Source organism: Oryctolagus cuniculus, chromosome 3, assembly GCF_964237555.1.
Source record: "Oryctolagus cuniculus chromosome 3, mOryCun1.1, whole genome shotgun sequence".
NCBI lineage: Eukaryota > Metazoa > Chordata > Mammalia > Lagomorpha > Leporidae > Oryctolagus > Oryctolagus cuniculus.
In genome coordinates, this window is record NC_091434.1 from 49,381,576 (window position 1) to 49,402,016 (window position 20,441).

Sequence of the window (20,441 nt, forward strand, 5' to 3'; positions counted from 1 at the left end):
GCTGCAATGGCCGGAGCTGTGCCAATCCGAAGCCAGGAGCAGGAGCTTCTTCCCGGTCTCCCAAGTGGGTGCGGGGCCCAAGGACTTGGGCCATCCTCTACTGCTTTCCCAGGCCATAGCAGAGAGCTGGATAGGAAGCGGAGCAGCTGGGACTCGAACCGGTGCCACATGGAATGCCGGCGCTTTAGGCCAGGGCGTTAACCCACTGCGCCACAGCGCCGGCCCCCTGGTTCACTTTTTAAATGTCCACAACTGCCAGGACTGGGACAGGCTGAGGCCAGCAGATAGGAACTCCACCCTAGTCTCCCACATGGGTGGCAGAGGCCCAATCAACTGATCTATCGTCTGCTGCCTCCCAGAATGTATCACTAAGAAAATGGATCAGAAGCTTACGTACCAAAACTCAGACAGCACTCTGATGTGGCATGCAAGTATCCTAAGTGGCACTCAAACCTGCTGTGCCACAACATCCATCCCCAAATGACAAATAAGATACAGACAATCTAAACAGACCCATAACAAGAAACTGAAGCAGTAATCAAAATCGTTTATCCAGCAAAAGTCCAGGATCTGATGGCTTTACTATGGAATTCTACAAAACATTCAAAGAGGAAGTAACTCTAATACTTTGCAAACTATCCCGAAATACTGAACAGGATGGAACTCTGCCAATTTCTTTTTATGAGACCATCATCATTTTGATACAAAAACCAAAGGCATGATAAAAAAGAAAACTATAAACTTGTATCTTTTTTTTTTTTTTTTGACAGGCAGAGTGGACAGTGAGAGAGAGAGACAGAGAGAAAGGTCTTCCTTTGCCGTTGGTTCACCCTCCAATTGCTGCCGCGGCTGGCGCGCTGCAGCCGGCGCACCGCGCTGATCCGATGGCAGGAGCCAGGTACTTCTCCTGGTCTCCCATGGGGTGCAGGGCCCAAGTACTTGGGCCATCCTCCACTGCGCTCCCTGGCCACAGCAGAGAGCTGGCCTGGAAGAGGGGCAACCGGGACAGAATCCGGTGCCCCGACCAGGACTAGAACCCGGTGTGCTGGTGCCACAAGGTGGAGGATTAGCCTAGTGAGCCGCGGCGCCGGCCCTAAACTTGTATCCTTAATGAATATAGAGGCAAAGATTCTCAATAAAACACTAGCAAACTGTATCTAAAACCACAAGAAAAAGATCATACATCATGATTAAGTGGGATTTATCCAAGAAATGCAAGGATGGTTCAACATTTGCAAATCAGTAAATGTTATAAATCACATCAATGGAATAAAAAAACATATGGTCACCTTAATAGATGCAAAGAAAGTATTTAATGATTCAATACTCCTTTCATGATAAAAAAGAAAATCTTCACACAGTAGGTATAGAAGCAACATACCACAAAATTACAATTATACCCAGTGCTGTGGCATAGCCGGTAAAGCTGCAGACTGCAGTACCGGCATCCCATATGGACACCAGTTCAAGTCCCAGCTACTCCACTTCTGATCTAGCTCCCTGCTAATGTGCCTGGGAAAGCAGTGTAAGATGGTCCAAGCCCTTGGGCCCCTGTGCCCACATGGGAGACCAGAAAGAAGCTCCTGGCTCCTGGCTTCAGCCTGGCCCAGCTCCGGCTATTGCAGCCACTTGGGGGAGTGAACCAGCAGATGGAAGACTGATCTCTCTCTCTCTCTCTCTCTCTCTTTCTCTTTCTCTCTCTGTGTGTGTGTCTCTGTCTCTGTCTCTCTTTGTCTCTAACTTTGCCTTTCAAATAACTAAATCATTTTAAAAATTATAAAGACTATACAGGACAAAGCAATAGCCAACATTATACTGCATGGGAAAAAGCTGAAAGCATTTTCCCTCAAAACTGGAATAAGACGAGGATGTGCAGTTTCACCACTCTTACTCAATTTAGTATTCCAAGTTTTAGCAAGAGCAATTAGGGAGGATAAAGAAAGAAAGGGCATCAAAATGGGAAAAGAGGAAGTTAAATTACCCATGACTGCAGATGACATGATGATATAAATAGGAAAACCTAAACACTAAACCAAAAAGCTGTCAGAGTTGGTAAGCAGGTTATTAAATAAACATAGAAAAAAATATTTTCTTTGTATGCTAATAATGAATTCACTGAAAGAGAAATCAAGAAACTCTCATTCACAACAGTCACATACAAAAAATCAAATATAGGAATATATTTAGGCCAGCGCCGTGGCTCACTAGGCTAATCCTCCGCCTTGCAGCGCCAGCACACCGGGTTCTAGTCCTGGTCGGGGCACCGGATTCTGTCCCGGTTGCCCCTCTTCCGGGCCAGCTCTCTGCTGTGGCCAGGGAGCGCAGTGGAGGGATGGCCCAAGTACTTGGGCCCTGCACCCCATGGGAGACCAGGAGAAGTACCTGGCTCCTGCCATCGGATCAGCGCGGTGCGCCGGCTGCAGCGCGCCAGCCGCAGCAGCAATTGGAGGGTGAACCAACGGCAAAGGAAGACCTTTCTCTCTGTCTCTCTCTCTCACTGTCCACTCTGCCTGTCAAAAAAAAAAAAAAAAAAAAAAAAAAAAAAAAAAAAAAAAGGAATATATTTAACCAAAGAGAAAGATATCTACAATGAAAATTCCCAAATGCCAATTTAAGAGGACTATCTCGATAAACTGATAAATGGTCAATAAGTTGCAGCTCTTCTCCAAAAAAGTAAAGACTCTATGTGTAGCTCTTGCTTTTTCCACTGAAGATTATAAATTTCAGTAGATTAACATAACCTAGGCCCCAATACACTAAGTTAAAACTGTATTCTAAAGGGAAAGAAAAATCTAACTTGGGGCTGGTGCTATGGTGCAGCGGGTTAACACTCTGGACTAAAGTGCTGGCATCCCAAATGGGTACTGGTTCTATTCATGGATGCTCTACTTCCCATCCAGCTCTCTGCTATGGCCTGGGAAAGCAGTGGAAGATAGCCCAAGTCCTTGGACCCCTGTACCCGCATGGAAGACCCAGAAGAAGCTCCTGGCTCCTGCCTCCGGACTGGCGCAGCTCCAGCCGTTGCAGCCATAGGGGGAGTGAACTATCGGATGGAAGACCTCTCTCTTTCTCTCTCTCTCTGCCTCTCCTCTCTCTGTGTAACTTTGATTTTCAAATAAATAAATAAATCTTAAAAAAAAAAAAGAAAAAGAAAATCTAACTTACGGAAAAAATTAATATAAGCTAAGGAAACAAAGATTGTTGGATAAAAAAGTAAAAATTATACTATATTTCATTTATGTTTGCAAAGAATTTTACACCAACATCTGATGTTATTTACAATGTAATAAATCAAGCCAATCAGGTAATGCTATAATGAAACTTGGGCTCAGTAGCTCAAATTAGGTCAATGGTTAGTTAAGAGGGCAGGCTAAACCTTGAATTTTATATTGATAGAATTCAATTCACATTTTTTTGTTTTTAAGGATTTTATTTATTTGATTGTCACAGTTACACACAAATGGTTCTAAGAGCTGGGGCTAGGCCAGGTCAAAGCCAGGAGCCAGGAGCTTCTTCCAGATATCCCATATGGGTGACAGGGGCCCAAGCAATTAGGCCAACTTCTGCTGCCTTCTCAGGCACATTAGCAGGGAGCTGGATCAGAAGTGGAACAGCCGGGACATGAACCAGCACCTATATGGGATACTGGCAGCTCAGGTAGCAGATTGACTTGCTGTGTCACAATGCTGGCCCCCTAAGTCATGGTTTTGCACACTGGGCAGATGACACACTAAGACATGGACTTCCATCAAAATTACTCCATTATCTACTTCCCTTATACGTTCTATGTGATTCATGCAAGGTTACAAATTGAAGCACTTTCAAAAGTAAAGAAAGGGGTAGGTATTTGGCATACAGGTTAAGACTCCACTTGGGATACCAGCATCCCATATATAGTGTGCCTGGGTTCTAGTCCCACTCCATTCCAGATTCTAGCTTCTTGCTAATTCACATGCTGGGAGGCAACATGTGACAGCTCAAGCAGTTAAGTCCTTGCCACAAATGTGGAAAACCTGAATTGACTTCCAGGCCCCTGCCTTCAAGCCAGGGCCAGCCCTAGCTGTTGAGGGCATCTGGAGAGTAAAACAGCAGATAGGTGATTTCTGTCTGTTCCTCTGCCTTTCAAATAAATAAAACAAATAAATAAAAATTCTTTAAAAAGTGCAGGCAGGCAGCTACAAAGATAAATTATATATCAATCATGTAGCCAAATATGTAGCTTCACATTACCACCCCAGTGGAACCAAAAATAGAATGAACTGAAAATATGGGTGGGGTCAGCGCTGTGTCACAGTAGGTTAAGCCTCCACCTGCAGTGCCGGCATCCCATATGGGTGCCAGTTCAAGTCCCGGCTGCTCCACTTCCAATCCAGCTCTCTGCTATGGCCTGGGAAAGCAGTGGAATATGGCCTAAGTGCTTGGGATCCTGCACCCCATGTGGGAGACCCAAAGAAGGTCCTGGTTCCTGGCTTCAAATCAGCCCAGCTCTGCCTGTTGAGAACATTTGGGGAGTGAACTGGCGGATGGAAGACCTCTCTGTCTCCCTTCTCTCTGTAACTCTGCCTCTCAAATAAATAAATAAAATCTTAAAAAAAAATATGGGTAAAGGGGCAGGACCTTTAGGAGGGCTACACCTTCTGTTGAGATCCATACCACAACAGATTGTGCACAGTACCCCCAACTGCCAAATATGGACAACTTCTCTAACTTAGAAGAAAATTCAACAAGTGACACTACAGAAATGAACTAAACAATTATTCTCCTGGCACCAATTAAGCCAGGATAGAATGAAAACAAAGATTACAAAAAGAACAAAACAGCTGAGAAACCGATACTTTAAAGTCAAAATAGGAATCCTCTGATACAAGAAACAAATAGCTTTTCCCAAACAAAATTTAAGAGCTAAGAAAACAGTTCAGTTTACAATCAAGAGAATTTCTGGAATGGCATGTCACTTATTTAATGTAATAATGTTTGCAGAAAAAAATTTTTTCACCTATTACATTCTGAGGCATGAGTTGTTAGGAGATACAGACATGTCTTTCATTAAGACTTTTTTTTTAAGCAAAAGGAAAATGTATTTCTTCATGGTCTATAGTCAAGATTTTAGAGACATCTATATTTGGCAAAAAAAAAAAAAAAAAAAAAAAAGACAGTTAAAGTAAATTACCTGGAAATAGAAGTCTAATATACCAACCATGTCTGTGCCTTCTGGAAAACACTGAAAAAAAAAAAAAAAAAAAAAACCAGAAAGGCAATTAAAAATATAGGCACAGAGAGGGGGGAAAAAAGCATATTAGTAAAAGAATATGAATGAGAAGACTAAATTAATAATGTGGGAAATGTTTCATTTCAATTAACAAAACAGCATGTAACCAGTAAAATAGTGTATACATGAAATAAAGAACAATAAAGCTAAATTGTATCACATCATATGAATTTCTAGATACAGTTTAACTGACAATGACAAACTGAATCAAAATTTATAAATTTATTTATAAATTATTATATCAGCCACTTAAAAATATCAAGGCTTATCAACACTAATCAAGCATTGTATTTTTTAAAAGGTATACTAAGCCTCAGGCAGAATTTGCATTAATATAACTAGTAGAATATTTAAATAATGTCAGGCACAAATCAACTTAACAATAACATTAACAATTTTACAACACTGGTTCAAGAGTTATTCTGCAGACACTCCTGCACCTTAAGCAGTAACAGGCAGTTGCTTAAAGGCTATTAACTTCAACATACATCTTTATTTACTTCATTAAAAAAGGATAATTTGAAATAGAAACAAAAATTTAAAAACCTTCTTTTCTTTTAAGTAGTATCCTATGGCAAAATTTCGATCACCACTTTCTCTTTCAGACTGAAACCTAGAAATGAAAAAAAAAAAACAAAAAACAACCATTTGCTCTATTAATTTACATTCTGTAAAAGCGTGATTATTCTTTAGTCTACTTTGTTCTTTATACTAACAACATTTAACTAAGAGTCAAAGACTGCTGAGTTCTGTTCTCAGTTTGATCAACAGGCTAGTTACATGGCCCTGGGTCATATGATAGATCTGTTCAAAGAAAGTGAAGTCAGCATATGAAACAGGTACCTGCACTCCCATATATACAGCAGCTCAATTCACAATAGCTAAGATATAGAATCACCCTAGATATCTACCAACTGATGACTGGATAAAGAAAATGTGGCATACATACACAATGGAGCATTACTCAGCCATAAAAAATTTAATGAAATCCTAACATCTGCAACAAAATGGCTAAACTCCTCGAAGATCATTATGCTAAGTGAACTAAGAATCAGAAAGGCAAGTATCACATTTTCTTTAATTTTGGATGTTAATATATACAGTGAGCATAAAAATTATGTGGATGTCACATCATCCAGTATCTCTGAATCATACTATGTAAATGACAATATACTCGTTTTTTCCCCACAATATGATCATTGTCATGAATCCCTCATCTATTATAATTATCTGTTTCCAAGAAATGTCTACATTTTAAGTGAATACGGCAAAATGTCTCCAGAAAAAGTGTAGAATAATTAAAAAAGAAAAAAGAAGTACAAAAAACTTAGGGTTAGAGTTAGGCAAATATTCTGAAGTAGCTATGAACAGGGTACAGGGAAAGGAGTAGAGAAATACCAAACTAGCAAAGGAGACTGTGGGGAGCAACTGGGAGCAACTTGGACTAGACTAAGTTACTGGAATTAAGACTTATTCTATGCATCTGCTCTCCCACAATATGGGAGAGGAGGAAACAGCTTCTACACAGCTGCCTCCAGTTCAACCAATAAACTGTAGGACCTGCTCCTGATTGGAGGAGAGCAGCGAACTCAGTGTGTGGGTAGCAGAGTTGGGATTGGTGGAAGAGGACTATAAAGGAGGAGAGAGACAACATGCACGAGGAACATCTAAGGGGAACATCTGAAGGAACACCTGTGCAGCCCCCGAGAGAGCCGGCCGGCGGTGTGCCGCTCCCCCGCGGAAGTGGGGAAAGTGGCAGGGGGAACCGCCCTTCCACGGAGGTGGAAGGGACGGTAGCCAACCCGGGAAGAACCAACAGCAAACCCGGGGAGGGCCGAGCAGACAAAAGAACAGCGCAGGGTCCTGTGTCGTTCCTCCACGAAGACGGGGAGCGACATAATGGTGCCGTGACTCGGATAGGAAGCCTAGGCAGGGTTTAGTGTCGTTCCTCCATGAAGAGGGGGAGCGACAGAGACCAAATTATCAAGACCAGTAAACATCAAAGAACATAATGACTTCCAACTGTTCACAAAGCAAAAGCCTAAGACTTTCAAACAAGTTGCCATGTCAGATCAACAGTTTAGATGGATAACTCTGATATCAGTTTGGGAAAGAGAAAGAAAAAGGATGAGTGAGTGATGTAGTAGGAAACTACTATGAGAGCTGCAGAAAGCCTGAATTTAGGCAGTGGAGAGGAAGAATATGATCCAATGAGAGTGGCTGGATAAACTGCCAATCTGATAAGAGGAGAGGGAGAGTGAAGTCTGATACTGAGCCTGGATTTCAACACTGCCTACTAAGAGGATAATATTTACTGATGCAGGGGCCGGCGCTGTGGCCTAGCGGGTGGAGCCTCTGCCTGCAGTGCCGGCATCCCATGTGGGCGCCAGTTCGAGTCCCGGCTGCTCCTCTTCTGATCCAGCTCTCTGCTGTGCCTGGGAGAGCAGTGGAGGATGGGCCAAGTCCTTGGGCTTCTGTACCGGTGTGGGAGACCCAGAAGAAGCTCCTCGCTCCTGGCTTCGGATCAGCACAGCTCTGGCCATTGCGGCCTTGGAGAGTGAACCAGTGGATGGAAGATCACTCTTGTTCTCTCTGCCTCTCCTTCTCTCTCTGTATAACTCTGACTTTCAAATAAATAAATAAATCTTTAAAAAAAAATATATTTACTGATGCAGAGAGTAGAGCAAGGAGCTGTTTGAGAAGAAAGAGACTGCGTTTTGATTTAACTATGTTTGAGAAATCGACCTAGAAGAGAGGGTCCAAAAGGTTGTTGACAGCAAAGGAACTGAGGATGACACTCTCCGTATTGCTGAAAGGGATAGCAGATTCTAGCTGTACATCGTAACATTTCAATGGTCAGAATACTGAATAAAGAAAAATCCTGATTATCTTGCCATACATTCTTTAAAAAAAAAAAAAAAAAGCACTACACACAGAGGATTAACTTTACTCAGAAATAACCATAGTGCATGGCACATAGCTAAATTCAAACTCTACTTTCTATTATTTATCCAAGAAGAGGGATATAGAAATGAACTGGAAGACAAAACACTCTATGCAAGTCTTGAGGAGGTCAGAGTTCAATAGTGGTGACAGGACAGAGAAAGATTAAGTTCAATAAAACATTGAGAGCACAGAAAACATTTTCAATGTGGTCAAAATATGGAGTTTAATTTCTTGGAGCGTAAAGATGAAATTCACAGAATCCTGGTAAAGATGCTTTACACTGATGAACTAATGTTGGTAAGGCATACACCTAAAAGTATCTGCCCCTGAGATGTGAATCAGTAAGGACAAAATAGAAATAAAAAGATTAATATTTATGCTAAAACTGTTTAACATTTTTCTAATCACAAGGTAATAAGGAAAAAATCAAATAAACTAAAAATGCCAAATATCCATAAAGCCTATGTACAGATCCAGTCTGCTTCCCATTTTAATTAATAAATAAAGTGTTTCTGAAACACAGCCTTAGATTGTCTATGGCTCATTTCCTGCTAAAATAGGAGAAATGAACAATTGCAAAGAGACTATATAGCCCAAAAGCCCAAAGAGTTATTGTGTGGTTCGTCAAAGAAAGGAGTCAGTGAATCCCTGCTCTATAAAACAAGAGGCTGGCAGCCTTCAAAGAAAACAAACAAACAAAACTTTAACAGACATTTTAAAAATCAAGACTCTAAAACATGGAAAATATTCTGCCTTAAAGAGACAAAACAGGCTGGCACCGCGGCTCAATAGGCTAATCCTCTGTCTTGCAGTGCCGGCACCCCGGGTTCTAGTCCCGGTCGGGGCGCCGGTTTCTGTCCCGGTTGCCCCTCTTCCAGGCCAGCTCTCTGCTGTGGCCAGGAAGTGCAGTGGAGGATGGCCCAAGTGTTTGGGCCCTGCACCTGCATGGGAGACCAGGAGAAGCACCTGGCTCCTGGCTTCAGATCAGTGCGGTGCGCCGGCCGTGGCGACCATTGGAGGGTGAACCAATGGAAAAAAAGGAAGACCTTTCTCTCTGTCTCTCTCTCTCACTGTCCACTCTGCTTGTCCAAACAAACAAAAAAAAAAAACAAAAACAAAAACAGAGACAGAGAGAGAGAGACAAAAGAGTCACAATTACAATGAAAAACATACAAACTCCAATTAGCTCAATTTAAAAAATAATAAAAGCAGTATAAAAAGAAAGACATATAGGGGATAATTGGGAACATTCACAAACTGGTTAATGTCATATTTTAAAATTAATGTTTTTTCCTAAGTGTGCTAATGGTATTGTGTCACCTAGGAGAATGTTGCAGAATGATCTAAGGGTAGATGTAATGATGTTTACTACTCAATTTCAAAGAGTTCAGCAAAAATAAAATCTATGGGGGCTGGCGCTGTGGCACAGTAGGTTGATCCTCTGCCTGCGGTGTCGACATCCTATATGGGTGCCGGTTGTAGTCCTGGCTGCTCCTCTTCCAATCCAGCTCTAGCTATGGCCTAGGAAAACAGTGGAAGATGGCCCAAGTCCTTGGGGCCCTGCACCTGCATGGGAGACCTGGAAGAAGCACCTGCCTCCTGGCTTTGGTTCAGCACAGATCCAGCCGTTGCAGCCATTTGGGGAGCGAATCAACAAAAGGAAGACCATTCTCTCTGTCTCTCCCTCTCACTGTCTGTAACTCTACCTCTCAAATAAATAAATAAAATCTTTACAAAAAGAATACTATTGAAAAATAAAATCTACATATGTATAGATTTACATTTATGTGTATTCAGAGATACACACATCTGTTTTTATCTAAAGACACAGGCTGACAAAAAGAAAATGAGGTAAAATATTAATCACAGAATATAAGTACAAGACACTGGATATTTGTTCTCTCAACTATTCTGTAGTCTGGCAAATTTCAAACAAAAAATTGGGGTAAAAATCATGTTAGCTAAAAACAGATATAAGAGCGGTAAAACAGGTGTTATAGGCAAAGAGAAAACTGAGTAAGTGCCAGTAACTTGAGGCTAACTTGGAAGTCCTTCTGCTTCTATGATTATTTATACCATTTTATTAAATCCAGATAATATGTTAAGTACTCTGTTCAGTAATTTAGAAATCATCCATTTCCCATTAATTATTCACTAAAGTCCTGGTACCTATAAAAATTAGCAAATAAATTCAAAATATAGTACAAAAACATTGACACGTGCATGCACATATACTTGTACGTACGAAGTAGCAAAACAGTATTTAAAATAAAATTCTTTTGACTTTTTTTATGAAAGAGGCCTGACCAACTATAAAAACATAAATCATAAATCAGACTCACGTTGCATTACTGAATCCAACATATTCGTTACCAGCCATCTTATTCAAAAACTGCATCACCTATAACCAAAATTAAGAAGCATTAGTAAATGAAAAAACAAACATGTAAGGAATGTAGCATGATAACTGTATGCTATGTTGCACTTACATAGTCAAATTTTTCAGCATTATTTACTCCTTGCTGCAGAGAAATAAGAAATAGAAATATGTTAATATAGGTACCACCACAGTTAAGTATTAAACTAAGTAATATTAAAATTTCAAATAGCTACCATTATAATTAAAATATTGTATTGTACTATCAAATCTATGAAATACTTCTAAAATAATTTTATATTTAAATTTTGCATGTTCTTTAACACCTATATGTTGAGAATGGATCAGAACTACAGAGAATGCTTTATTCTAAGCATATCTTTACACCCAACCCAAAACTACAGAATTTTAAATACAAATTACCCTTAAAACCCCTTATCTTCCATGAGTGTACTTAGTCTGCTATAATATACATTTATTTAATTTCAAATTTAAAAAATTATTTCATTCTTAAAAAAAATTCAGTATATATAAATCATAATTTTTCATCATAAAAACCTTAAACCAATATTAGAGTTAGAAAAATGAGTTATGTTGCAAAAACTAATCTTTCATAATTCTAGGATACACAAACATTCTGGATACATTTTACTAATGTGGAGAAAGCTTTACCCTAAATATCTCTCATTGATTGTAACAATACTTCAACTGAAAAAAATTATTTTTCATACAATATTTAGCATTATGCCAATTCAGAATATGGAAGATGTATTGTTTCATCACTTCTAGTTCTGGCATGTTATCTATTGCAAATGTCAATAGGAAAAACCTATGTAACATAGATCAGTTCAAGTAGCCAAATGGCTTCATTTTACCTCGGCGAAGTTTACAAAGCAGTAAGTGGTAGATCTGAAATCAAACGTATTAATTGGTGATATGCACCCAACAGAAACAATACATCTCTAATTTCTAAAACAGCTTAAAATAATTTGACAACTAATGTTTTAAAAACATATTTTTTAACTTTACCCTCAAAAAATATCTGATACAAATTTTAAAATGTTATTATGGGGTGGAGGAAGGGGGAATCTCTACCAGAGTATTATTTAACTGAATAAAAGCCAGATTCATTCTCCACTCTACAAAATAAGCATATGGTTGATAATGTATCAAACTCTACAAACATATACAGTCATACATATATAATCAGTTGCTGGAAGGAACACCACATTATTTAATCAAATTTAGGCATTAATGAAACTTAAACAAAATAAGTATAATTTAACTACAGCCAGATTATAATCCTTATTTGTCTTTTCTTTAAAGCATCCTTTGACACGTTTTTTCTTTTCTTATATATACCAGAAATCAAAATGTAGAAATGAAACTCCAAAGCTGTTCAATGAAAAATAATTAAAAGAAGAAATTACCAACTTCATTGAACTGTTGCAGTTGTCAAAATATTCCATAGATCCTAATGCTGTAAAATATGTAACAACATTTAAGCCACAAAAACCTTTTTAACCTTAGGAAAAAAAAGCACAAAAATCCCGACTCTTTGGAAAAGGATTGTCAGCATTTGCATTGGGATGTCACATGGAAATACTGATTAAACAATTAATGTCAAACTTTCATTCTTTGACCTAAACAGTATACTATAAAACTAACACAAGTTTCTATATTGAACTGTCATGTTTAATATAAAACAATAAAAACAATTTCAACTCTAGACTGTGGTCACATAATTGATATATTTTGTGGCTTAGTAAATCAAAGCACAATTAAGTTTTGTTTTTATGTTATTTTTAAGAAACACTGATATCTACTAATGTCTATTACTATATATTTTCTGTAAGCTAGTTGAAACACCCTGGGAAAATTATGTGAATAGGGTAAAATAAAATACTGAATGACTATATTGACTCAAGAATGTCTCTACCCAAAACTTCATCATCTAAATGTAAAGGCATTTGCTTAATGTTTGTTGTTATTATCTACTGTGGAAATGGCATTTAACCTAACTCAATAAAATATATTTGCACTTTTATCTCTTAGAAATATTTCATGTTCCCCAGGAACACATAGAGTCTAATAATCATTAAGATATCATGTTATTTTAATTGTAAAAATGATTTTTAAAAGATCTTAAGAAAAAAAAGATCTTAGGAAAACACACACTTACACTAGAAAACCAATCATAAGCACTACAGAGGAGGAACAGATGTTACAAAAATTAAAGCTGAAAACAGGGATATGGGGGCTGGTTATTCCATTCTATTTCGTATATTTTTGAATTTTTATTGTAAAAAGTTTAAGGAAAATGTTATTTGCTAATAATCTCCCATAGTACAAGATTATTCTGCTTTGAATATTTTCTTTCCTCCTTCAAACAGTAATTGATCTTTAGTTAATGTATTAGTGGATATTTTTCCATTGGTAGAATGAGATAGGGATATATTCCCTTTCTATTTTTAATTTTTTAAGTTTTACAGATATCTGACTTAAGAAATCTTGCTTTCAACAGATAAGAAGTCAAAAAAGAGTTTGGTTACAGCAATACCATTTAGTTTTTTTACATGCCTTAATCTCATTACATGCCAAAAGTCATATAGTCATCTTTCCTCACAAATTACACTAATCCTCTTATTGAATGACAATTGCCTTAATCCTCTTGCAGTTGTCTTGAAACCAAAGAACTAAAACAACTGAGGAGCCAACAGGACTTATTATCAATCATTACAATGATTCACATCTTATATACTACTGACTTCAGTATTTCAAATTGTTCTCTTCTGCTGGTGCCCAACAGGTTTTAACAAGTCTAAGAAGTACACCCTGGGGCCAGTGCTATGATGTAGTGGGTAAAGCCACCACCTGCAGTGCCAGCATCCCATATGGGATTCGTGTGCTGGCTGCTCCACTTCCAATCCAGCTTCTCTGCTATGGCCTGGGAAAGCAGAAGATGGCCCAAGTGCTTGGGGCTCTGCATCCGCATGGGAGACACAGAAGAAGCTTCTGGCTCCTGGCTTAGGATCAGCCCAGCTCCAACCATTGCAGCCATTTGGAGAGTGAACCAGAGGATGGAAAACCTCTCTCTTCCTGCCTCTGCCTTTGCCTCTTGGTAACTCTGCCTTTTAATAATAATAATAATAATAATAATAATAATAAAAAGGCAGTGCATTGTAACAAAAAACTGGGACACAAAAAAAAGCATGCCTTTCTTTTGGGAAACAGAAGGACACTCAGTCAAAGGGAGATTAATTTTAAGAAAGGCATTTATGGAAATCACCTGGAATTGGTTGTCTTCAAACTATCAATGCCCCTTTATCCCTAGGAAAGAACTCATATATGCAGGGGTACAATTACCTCTGTTTGAAGAGGACAAGCATTATTAGATATCATTTTAATTTTTAAAAAGTTACAATAATTTATAGCAAACACCAAACACTTTTTAAAGAAACTAAATTGGACAAAATATATTTGCTGAAATTTCAAATCAATTCACCAAACAACTTTTAAGAGTAACCATGTTGTTCGTTTTGAAAGTGCAGTCAGATCCAGACACCAGGAAATGATACTTTTATTTTTCAATAAACATATCTATCAGTTATAGAATTCATATATTTAAGAAAATTTTATGAATGAAAATTTGATAAAGAGGCACTAAGTTTTAAGAGTCTAGTAAAAGAATTAATCTAACTATATTGGAGTGTTTGACCCTGTTTGATAACATACTCATGAACTGTTCATGTTTTATATATTATAAAAGATGAAAACATCACTGTTAACATATCTTTCAATAACTTTAATATAAAGGCAATGCATTAATGTTATTTCATAACTCATTTGATTTCATGAAGTGAGTACAAGCCAATTAAAATTAAAAATAGACATTCCAGGTAAAAAAAAAATTTTCTGAACCTAGTATTCCCATAAATTAATCCTATAAATAAAGCACCATAACTCTGAATTCAGCTGTCAATAAATAATCTACCTTTCATTTTTAAAAAGATCTCAAATGCACCAACTGATACAAACATGAAGTAAATAGACCACCTGTGTCTTCGGAACATTACCAAGTCCAAGATATCATTCGTTACTCCCCAGAGTCACAAACCACCTTAAAAATGTGGCTTAAAAATAAATCTAACAGGTTATTGATGATAAAATGGAGCATTACAAAAACACTAACTAAACTTGTCTTGATTTTCATGGACCATGATTACATTGTTTAACGAGCAAACCGCATTTCTTAAAATAAAAAACACTTCTGATATTTTTTAAAAATTCAACTTCTTCAAATGACCAAAAACTGGTATGTCTCACTAAAGACATACAAATACAGAATACAGTATAGCTTTCTATTTCTAAAATAAAAAAGCAAGATGTGAAGTATGTTCTCAATTTCCCACCCTAAACCTCAAGTTACACCAGTTCTTAACTTTTAAACTAAAGCTAGGTGAAATTTTTACCATTGAAAAGACAAAAAAAAATTATACAAGGATACTGCTATTTCACCTAGATGTAACTGTGCTCCTTTCAAATTTATTCTTTCCTCTAAATCAGGCAATCACACATTATCATCATCAAATAAAACAGACTGCAACAAAAAGTATTCCTTTAAAATTAGTAGCTCCCATAAAGAAAAGAGAGGAAGTATAGTAACCTTTATGTTTTTTAATTATGTGCATTTTAAGTATAAAATGACATTTTGTTTTAAAAAGGTATTTACCTATATAGCTTTGATTAAAATTTTAAATATTGGAGTTTTCCTATAAGCTTAGTAGTTAAGAATTTATGCAACACGTTCCTTCTGTCCAAATCCTCCTTTTTTTCCACAATCTGCTAATCCTTTTGAACATTTGCTCTGCCTCTTCCCCCATTTCCTGAGGATCACCATCAATCCTACAAGGAAAAAATATCAATACTACAAAATTATGAAGTAAAGAGTCTCACTAAAGACTCTATTTAATTTTTTAGGGGGGAATAACATAAAGAAAATTGTTTTTATGGTACCATAATAAAATCCTGATTTTTGAATTAAAAAAAAAAATCACAAATACCCTTTACCCTTACAGTCATCACCTGAAAGAGCTGAAAACAGAATTTACATCTAGCACTCATAGTAAAGTATCTATGCAGGCTCTTTGGTAAGGGACTTGTTATCCTTACAGATAGCAGACATTGACTACACACATTCACCAAAATACAAGCCACATGAATTGGTATCTTTTACATAAGCTAAAAGCATTTCTACTTTTTATGTATAATGATGCTACTTAGAATTTTTAAAAAAAAAGTCATTAGGAGAAAACAGCAAATGCCTACATTAAATATGGCAGAGTCAATTCTAATGAACAGCAAAGTCTACTAGATTCAGTTCAAGCCCATTTCTGTTGCTGTTACAACCTACCCAGTCTCAGGTTCCTTAGATCTACAAGTAAGTGGGCTGGGCTTGACAATTTTTTCAATTTCAAATCATTATCAATTTATAAATATTATGTAATTACACAATTTGCAGAGATTAATCACATACAGGTATTTATTTGTATGTTTTGAATTCATTCTTAAAAAGATCTTCAGAGAAGTTGCATATTCTAGAGCAGTCAATCTTACATAGGGTAATTTTAGGCTTCTCCATCTAAGATCTATATAAATTTCATTTAAAAACAAATAGTACTAGTGAGACACATTTAAAAAAAAAAGAACTTAAAGTGACCTTAATTATGATCCATATCACAAAGCCTATGTCCAACTTTGTCAGTAAATTTAAATTTTTTATAAATTAAAATCACTAATCAAATTTGTAAATACAAGATGACTCAGTTAAATTTTTTCACAATTGGACACTGAACCACATTTACACTGAATGTGTTTTAACTGTTTCTAATTGCTCACACTAATGTGGCTCCATGTACAGTTAATGACTTTTAACTGAAAATGATAAGTGAAACTAATGAAATGACTGTGTGATACAAGCAGACATGCAATTTCCACATGCAATATTTCAGCACAGTCTTTAAACCTACGTATCATTACACAAGGTCTTTTAACTGCATGCTGTTAAGGAAATCCCCTATTAATAATTTACATATGCTTTTTTTTAATACTATTGGTGTGCCTTGTTAATCCTTCTCTAGTGTAAGAATTCTTAAACTGGGATCTAGCTATCACCTTCAAAGGGTCTATGAACCCCTTAAAAGTTCTGTGTAAAATCATGGTACGTAGACATTCTTCTGGGAGGATCCAAAAAGATTCAGAACCATCCCAGGGTTTGTCTCATCAAGCATTAATACACACATTGTATAAAATAATTTTCCTTAATTCTAATTTAAGTTGCTTGTGTAAAACTTAGTTATTGGAGCACTTATTGAATTTCATTGTAAGGGTGCATTTACTTGAACATGTCCCATACTATAATGTAAAGCTGCCCACAGGCAGGACTATGTAATCACAGTCATTTTCTGTAATCATTTCTTTCATTTCAGATTGACCTCTTTCTCTTATGTAAAAGTCATGAACAACTAGATGTTATAATGGCAAAAACAAAAATTTTCACAGTCTATTAAAATTAGTCATATTTGAAAACACCTGGCTATACTTCTTCATTGATGCTAGTTACAAGAATTAGGTGGGCCAATGCTTACAGAGTAACAACAAAATTTATACATTCTTAAGACAACAGTCTTCTATAAGAGTTTTTTCTCTTGGCGATATAAAAGTTATGAAAGGGAATATTTCTAATATACAACTCAGGTGAATTTTTTGTGAACTGGGCCAAGGGTACAATTTATACTTGAACATTCTTTGTGGTAACCAGGTTATCCTGCTTACTGCATCAACAAAGCCATATAGTGATGTTCTGTTCCAACACAGAATAGGTAGGCACAAATTAAATGAAGAATATATATAAATGTCCCAAACACAAATAAAATTTATTTTAGTATAAAAATGTGTAATTAGAAGTCAAAAATCTAAAATATTTAAAATTGTGTGATAGATTTTTACAACACACAATATAACCCTTTTCAAATGCTTATTTCAAAACAATATTAGTTTCCAATTATTAAGGCAAACCAAACAATAAAAGAAAAACAACAACAATGCAAAAAAATAACATAACTTAATAATTGGAATAAGTTCTATTTTAATTATGGCATGATTTAATCTAAACAAATGAAACAAGTTCAACAAACACAGCTCATGAGTATAAAAGACTTGAGACTATTCAAGGGTAAACATACTTTGTCTTAACACAAAGTACTAAAACTTTTGTTCCTACATATGATGCTGGCATCATACAGTACAATGCTTTTAATTGTGTTTACATCTATTCATTCTGAAAGAGCCAAAAAGAAAGTAAAAATTTCAGAACCTTGAAGAAGCAAAAGCTCTATGCCTATTGTTCAGATTTCTTTTTAAATATTTGCCAGTTCTTCAGGTCAAGAGTCAGTTAACCACTGGAATTTACAATGAGTCATCTGTGTTTAATTCTGACCCTAAAATTACTGCATCATTTATTCTGCAATATAAACCCTAGCACTATACAAAATTAATTTCTTAATATCAAGAGAAAATTTTTCACAGTTCTTACAAACAATCCAAGATTCATCTTTATTCCTTGATTATTATAAAAGTTTACTAGGTTAAAAGGAAATGTCAACATTTTACCTTTATTAATGAGGTCACAACAATTGCTCCAGCATTTACCATAGGGTTGTGTGGCTTATCTGTAAAATTCAAAAGCAATGGCATTATTTCAAATGCCCAGTACCATTTTCTTCAATGTATAGATACTTCTCATTAACATGAAGTTGGTTTTGTTTAAAATTTGAGTCACAGTTACAGTAGCTATTTTTTTGAAGGGATTTTTTTCCCCCCAAATCAGCTACATACTAAACTGGTTATTCACTTCTAGGAAACTGCTCTAATAACCACAGTCAAACAAGGACTCATATACAAAAAGTATAGAGTCATGAGCACATCCAAATTCCTCAACTGTCATTTATTTGCAGCATGACCCTACACAAGTAATTCAACCTCACCGTGTCTCAATTCTCTGTGTACAGGATAACAGCACCTACATTTCAGCAAAGCATAACTGCATTCAAACATATGAAATGCTTAGAAAGTGCCTGACATACTTAAGCACTTGAATATTATTTTTTTAGAAGATTTATTTATTTACTTTAAAGGCAGTTACAGAGAGGGAGAGACAGAGAGATATTCCATTTGTTGTTTCACTCTGCATATGGCCACAATGGCCAAAGATGGACTGGTCTGCAGCCAAGAACCAGGAATTTCTTCTGGGTCTCCCACTTGGGTACAGGGGCCCAAGCACCCACTCTGCTACTATCCCAGGCACATTAGCAGGGAGTTGGATGGGAAGTAGAACAGCCAGGACTCAAACAGGTGCCCATACAGGATGCCGGAGCCATACATGGTGACTTTACCCACTACACCAGAGTGCCGGCCCCTTGAACAATATTATTATATTAAAAATAACCTTGAAAGAAGCACATCTGGTGTGATCCCAATTTTACTTTTTTAATAAAGTGTTTTTATTTCTAGGCTTATGTATAAATACATATACAGAAGAACAAAACACTAACAGGTGTCATAAATAAAATAGTTAAAGATTTGGGGCTGGTGCTGTGGCGCAGCAAGTAAGGCTACTGCCTGCAGTGCTAGCATCCAATATGAAGTTCCGATCCAGCTCTCTGCTGTGGCCTGGGAAAGCGGTAGAAGATGGGCCCCTGCACCCATGTAGGAGAACTGGAAGAAGCTCCTGGTTCCTGGCTTCAGATCGGTGCAGCTCTGGCTGTTGTGGCCAATTAGGGAGTAGACCAGTGGATGGAGGAGCTCTCTCTCTCTGCCTCTCCTTCTCTCTGTGTAACTCTGACTTTCAAATAAATAAATAAATCTTTAAAAAATAGTAAGATTAACAGAGGATTTAAATTGTATTCTCTGTACATTCTATATCTTCTGGCAGTAAGGATGTATTCTTTTATAATTTTAAAAATTATTTAAAACTTTAAGTTCATCCAAAATCCTGTTTCTTCTAATTCTTACAATAAATACAAAATCTCAAATCTCATCTGATGATATTTTCATTTATCACATGACAAAAAGGCCGCATACAAAATTCTTGGGAGAACAGTGAAAACAGATATTTTTTAAAGTTGCAAGCATACTTTCTAATTTATCTGGTGGCAGCGATTTATCTCTTCAGGAATAAGTTCTTATCTAACTCGACAAATCTAGCACAGTACATTAAGTTATTACATTATTAGTTTCCTTGAATTTTAAGCAAGTAACATTCTGTCAAGCCTCTAGCTAAACAACTCTGTACTCTGAAAAACAGTCTGCCAACTCTTCAAAATGTTAAACATCCATTTACCATGTGACCCAAGCGATTTTACTCCCAGGTATGTAAATAAGAGAAATAAAAACCTGTTCACACAAAAACTTGTAAAAATTATTCACAGCAACATTTATTAATAAAAGCCAAAAAACAGAAACAACTCAACTGTTCCATCAGCTGGCAAGTGGATAAGCAAACTGGTATTATTCATACAATGGAATTTATGAAAACGAGTAAAGTTACAAGACAGGTGAATTTTTTTTTTTTATTTGACAGGCAGAGTTATATAGACAGTGAGAGAGAGACAGAGAGAAAGGCCTTCCTTCCGTTGGTTCACCCCCAAAATGGCCACTACGGCTGGTGCTGTGCTGATCCTAAACCAGGAGCCAGGTGCTTCCTCCTGGTCTCCCATGGGGTGCAGGGCCCAAGCACTTGGGCCATCCTCCACTGCACTCTCCGGCCACAGCAGAGAGCTGGACTGGAAG

The 20,441-nt window shown here is 36.9% G+C and overlaps 1 protein-coding gene across 4 annotated transcripts in view; it reads right to left on the reverse strand.

Annotated features, from left to right (window-relative positions):
- GLS (glutaminase) overlaps positions 1-20,441 on the reverse strand; it is a 93,423-nt gene that overhangs the window by 38,351 nt on the left and 34,631 nt on the right. For 3 of the 4 annotated variants that reach the window (XM_002712344.5, XM_051848346.2, XM_051848347.2), the window contains exons 7-11: positions 18,264-18,322; positions 10,705-10,737; positions 10,558-10,616; positions 5,816-5,882; positions 5,171-5,221 (exon numbers count right to left, since the gene is read on the reverse strand). In XM_002712344.5, coding sequence (XP_002712390.1) covers positions 5,171-5,221; positions 5,816-5,882; positions 10,558-10,616; positions 10,705-10,737; positions 18,264-18,322 — 269 coding nt within the window. Of the gene's footprint in view, positions 1-5,170; positions 5,222-5,815; positions 5,883-10,557; positions 10,617-10,704; positions 10,738-12,022; positions 12,073-15,324; positions 15,433-18,263; positions 18,323-20,441 lie in introns of those variants that run through there. The other variant, XM_051848348.2, reaches the window with a different exon arrangement.